General features: G+C 53.4%; 1 protein-coding gene across 2 annotated transcripts; it reads left to right on the top strand.

Moving 5' to 3' along the window:
* Positions 1–172: 172 nt before the first annotated feature.
* LOC116629430 (40-kDa huntingtin-associated protein) lies at positions 173–2735 on the top strand. Of its 2 annotated transcripts, XM_032399720.1 has the most exons (3): positions 173–1616; positions 1993–2198; positions 2697–2735. In XM_032399720.1, the coding sequence occupies exon 1, from the start codon at positions 211–213 to the stop codon at positions 1336–1338; it is 1128 nt and encodes a 375-aa protein (XP_032255611.1). In that variant the 5' UTR covers positions 173–210; the 3' UTR covers positions 1339–1616; positions 1993–2198; positions 2697–2735. The 2 variants fall into 2 exon arrangements, with proteins under 2 accessions (XP_032255611.1, XP_032255610.1); XM_032399719.1 differs by lacking the exon at positions 2697–2735 and having other exon boundaries at positions 1993–2678.
* Positions 2736–5019: the final 2284 nt, after the last annotated feature.

The following is a 5019-nucleotide window of genomic DNA, read 5'->3' as shown; positions in this document are numbered from 1 at the left end:
CCCAGGACCCACGATTTCCATAGACAACGGGCGCCCCGCGAGGTCTCCGGCCGCGGATCCCCCGCGTCTGCCCATCCCCCAGGGCACCGGCGCGCGCGGGCTCCGCGAGCGCGCGCGGTCGCGCAGCCAGCCCGGGCCGGCGGGACGCAAGGCACGTCGCTACAGGCGCCGCCACGTCCGACGGCCTGCGTCAGCGCGAGGGCGGCGAACATGGCGTCGTCCGCCGCCGGCCTGGGTGGCGGTGCGGGCCCCGGGTCCGAGGCTGGGGATTTTCTGGCCCGCTACCGCCAGGTGTCCAGCAAGCTGAAGAAGCGGTTCCTGCGGAAGCCGAACGTGGCGGAGGCGGGCGAGCAGTTTGGCCAGTTGGGCCGCGAGCTGCGTGCCCAGGAGTGCCTGCCCTACGCGGCCTGGTGCCAGCTGGCGGTGGCGCGCTGCCAGCAGGCGCTCTTCCACGGGCCTGGGGAGGCGCTGGCGCTGACCGAGGCCGCCCGACTCTTCCTGCGGCAGGAGCGCGACGCGCGCCAGCGACTCGTCTGCCCGGCAGCCTACGGGGAGCCGCTGCAGGCCGCGGCCAGCGCTCTGGGCGCCGCCGTGCGCCTGCACCTCGAGTTGGGCCAGCCGGCCGCCGCCGCCGCCCTCTGCCTCGAGCTGGCCGCCGCCCTGCGCGACCTGGGCCAGCCGGCCGCCGCCGCCGGCCACTTCCAGCGCGCCGCCCAGCTGCAGCTGCCGCAGCTGCCCCTGGCCGCGCTGCAGTCTCTTGGCGACGCCGCCTCCTGCCAGCTGCTGGCGCGGGACTACAACGGTGCCCTGGCGGTCTTCACGCGCATGCAGCGCCTGGCGCGGGAGCACGGCAGCCACCCGGTGCAGCCGCCGCCGCCGCCGCCGCCGCCGCCGCTGCCAGGGCAGCAGGTGGGCCCCGGCGCGGCCCCGGCCCTGCCCGCCGCGCTGCTCCCTCCGAGCGCCGGCTCCGCGCCCGGCGCGCCCTCTCCCGCCGCGCTGGGAGCCTTCTCGGATGTGTTGGTCCGCTGCGAGGTGTCCCGCGTGTTGCTGCTGCTGCTCCTGCAGCCGCCGCCCGCCAAGCTCCTGCCGGAGCACGCCCACACCCTGGAGAAGTACTCCTGGGAGGCTTGCGACAGCCACGGGCAGGAGAGCAGTGGCCAGCTTCCCGAGGAGCTGTTCCTGCTGCTCCAGTCCTTGGTCATGGCTACCCACGAAAAGGACACAGAAGCCGTCAAGTCGCTGCAAGTGGAGATGTGGCCACTGCTGAGTGCTGAGCAGAACCACCTCCTTCACCTCGTTCTGCAGGAAAGCGTCTCCCCCTCGGGACAGGGCATCTGATGAATCACCTTAACTAAGTGACTTTCTGCTTGTGACAGAACTTCGTGCACCTCCCCTGGCGTTTGGGGCGGACGGGGGCGGGCGGCGGAATAAAAGACGTGAATCCTGGCGGTTCTACCTTTGTTTATCTTATTCCTCTTGCCTCCATAGGAACTTAGTTGACCGGACGTTACCTGTATCCCAAAAACTTATTTCCATGACGGTGGGAGGGAAACAGCAGCAACGTGATAGAATCAGTGGAGGACATGGCTCTCTTCCCCAAAACTGCCCACATACAAGTAAGAACCCCCTTTATCCCTTACCTCTTCTTCCACCCGCTCCCCCCCCCCCCACATCTTCGTCGCAAAGTGAGGATTTGATTTTGCACAGCTCTAAGTACTTAAGCTACATGATTTTTATCCTGATCTGATTTCTTGGCATAGATCAGTGTCTATCCATGTGACCACCCAAGTTCTCCTGTGTTTCATCCGCCCCATACGTATGCGTGGGAATGATCTGATTACATACAGCATTGTGGCTACAGCCCTAAGTCCATAATAAAGCCATTCTGATGCTCCGAACTTGTGGTTTAGCTTTCCTTCCATCTATAACATGGGAACAGCGTCTCTACCTATCAGGAAGCAGAAAGTAGAAAAACAGATGGTTGTCTTTCAGGTCCATGATGTATTCATTCATTTGAAACTGACAGCCCAGGACTCAGGCTGTGCCACGCAGTGAAGCTACAGAGATCCTTTGCGATGTGGACCTTGCTCAGCTGCAATGCAAATGTGTCCGGTGCAAGGGAGGGGGCGTGTTCTAATGCAAATGCGTCTGATGTGCCTTGGAATTCACAGTTCCGGTTCTGGGTTCTATTCTGAGAGGTATGCCTCGTCCGCGTGACAACTTTTATTTTGTGGTAGGGAGCTCTCTGCGACTCTTACTTAACTCAAATATGTAAAATCAGCATGGTTCTCTGGTACTGTGCGGTCATATGTATGCTAGACGGTGTCTCTGTTCCCCAAGAGCAGGAAAGCATCCCATTTCAAAATATTACATTTACAAGGCTTTTTGGTCCAAATGTTACATGAAAGGTTACAAACTGGGCGTTTTTAAATTCGATTGTATTCTCTTTACAGTTAGGGTTAGGGTTAGTATGCATCCTCTACGCTGAACTTGTATACAGTACTGATCTTTTGGGGTGAGGTTTGAGGACACGGTTCAGCAGTAGATTTCTGTTTTGCCTTTAGTGTGTGGTGGTGGGGGGGGCGGGGAGGGGGATATGTGGAGGGTTGTCACCGTGAGTCAAGTGCCTCAAAATGGGTGGGATTTTTAGGGTCATCTTTTTTTTTTTTTAAAGATTTTATTTATTTATTTGACAGAGAGAGAGACAGCGAGAGAGGGAACACAAGCATGGGGAGTGGGAGAGGGAGAAGCAGGCTTCCCGCCGAGCAGGGAGCCCGACGCGGGGCTCGATCCCAGGACCCTGGGATCATGACCGGAGCCGAAGGCAGACGCTTAACGACTGAGCCACCCAGGCGCCCCTAGGGTCATCTTTACTACCTCTGTTTCAACAGTGTGGAAGCAATAGGTAAGGGAATATAAGAGAGGCCCATGTGAGACAGAATCAGCCACCATTCCTGTGCTCTCACTTGGCTGCCTGGAAGGGTCTTTCAGAGCCCTAAAAGCTCAGTCTAACTTATTGAAAAAGTGGGTAGGGTGTCAGACATGTGAAAAGATGCTCAACAGCATTCATCATCAGGGAAATGCAAGCCAAAACCGCCACGAGAGATCCCCTCACATCTGTCAGAAAGGCTAAAATAAAAAAACACAGGAAACCACAAGTGTTGGCGAGGATGTGGAGAAAAAGGTACCCTCGTGCACTGTTGGTGGGAATGCCGGCTGGTGTGGCTGCTGTGGAAAACACTATGGAGGTACCTCAAAAAGTTAAAAATAGAATTACCATATGATCAAGTAATTGCACTACTGGGTATTTACCCAAAGAAAATGAAAACAACTAATTCAAAGAGATAGATGAACCCCTATGTTTATTGCAGCATTATTTAAAATAGCCAAATTATGGAAGCAGCCCGAGTGTCCATCCATAGATGAATGGATAAAGAACACACACACACAAATTGGAATATTTCTGAGCCATAGAAAAGAATGAAATCTTGCCATTTGCAACGTGGATGGATCTAGAAGGTATAAGGCTATATAATGCTAATAAGTCAGAGAAAGACAAATGGCATATGATTTTACTCATGTGGAGTTTAAGAAACAAAGGATGAGAGAAAACAAAGAGACAAAAACCCATACTCTCAACTCTAGAGAAAAACTGATGGTTACCAGAGGGGAGGTGGGTGGGGGGATGGGTGACATAGGTGAAGGGGATGAAGAGTGCACTTACTGTGATGAGCACTGAGTAATGTACAGAAGTGTGGAGTCACTAAGTGTACACCCGAAACTAATATAACACTGTACATTAATTATATTGGAATTAAAAAAGAAAGTGGTTAGGGTGCATGGTCCTTTGTGGTTTTGCTTCTCTTAGTATACTCCTCTCAACCTGGGCTACGGGCCTGGCCCGCTGCCTTACTGTCTTATTGATGAGGGAGCAAAAGGTGTGCTGAGGGCAAAGCACAAGCTAATACTTTGCGACCCCCCCCCCCCCATCCACCACCACCACCACCACCAGGTGGGAAAGGTGTGACATTCCTCAGGCACTCCTGGCTGCCCAAGAGCAAAGGAAGAGGAAAAACAAATGGTTAACTGATAGAGATCACAGTCATGCATGACACGAATCTCCCATCAGTTTTGCAACTGTCTTAATGACTTATAAGAGAAAAAGCAATCTTGGGGCACCTGGATGGCTCAGTCGGTGAAGCATCTGCCTTCGGCTCAGGTCATGATCCCAGGGCCTTGGGATCAAGCCCCACTTCCGGGCTCTCCGCTCCTCGCGGAGCCTGCTGCTTCCTCTCCTCTGCCTGCCGCTCCCCCTGCTTGTGCCCATGCGTGCTCTCTCTCCCTCCCAAATAAATAAAATATTTAAAATAAAAAACGAAAAAAAGCAATCTTATCAATAGCTAGACCTCCAGAAACCTATAGACTCAATTTCCTGGGACCCTAATGTCACCCTCCCCTCCACAGGATAGGAATATAATCAGTCACTCCTCACAACCCCAGTGCAGCTCTTTTTGCCCACAGGTCCCTGTCCCTGTGCTATAATTAAACCCACCCTTTTTTGCACTGACAAAGTCTCAGGAATTCTTTCTTGGCCATTGGCTACCGAACCGCACTTCAAACCACATCATTACGACAAGAATGTTTAGGAGTTATGATATGTGACTGTGATAGTATTTGGATTTGGGCTTAAGGGAAAGCCTCCTCAGGCCTGGTCTAAATTCCTTGCATTGAGGAAGTGGGGGTGTGTGTGTGTGTGGGGGGGGAGGGATTACCAGAGACCTCGGTGTTGGGTATACCAGTATAATCTTAGAAAACATCAAGGTTGTTTTTCATTTGCCATTGGCTCATTTATATATCTCCCTCAGAAACTTCATAGCATAGATAGCTGGGCCAAGGCCAGATTTCAGCGATTTTCCCAGACTTTGACAAAATCACTTGGTAATTATCAACTTAATGTCAAAACAACACTGATTTCTAACATGACCAAAAATAAATATTTTTAAAGGACATTAAAAATAG

Source organism: Phoca vitulina, unplaced genomic scaffold (assembly GCF_004348235.1).
Source record: "Phoca vitulina isolate PV1807 unplaced genomic scaffold, GSC_HSeal_1.0 scaffold875, whole genome shotgun sequence".
In the NCBI taxonomy this organism is placed as follows: domain Eukaryota; kingdom Metazoa; phylum Chordata; class Mammalia; order Carnivora; family Phocidae; genus Phoca; species Phoca vitulina.
This window is presented reverse-complemented; position numbering and strand designations above follow the sequence as displayed.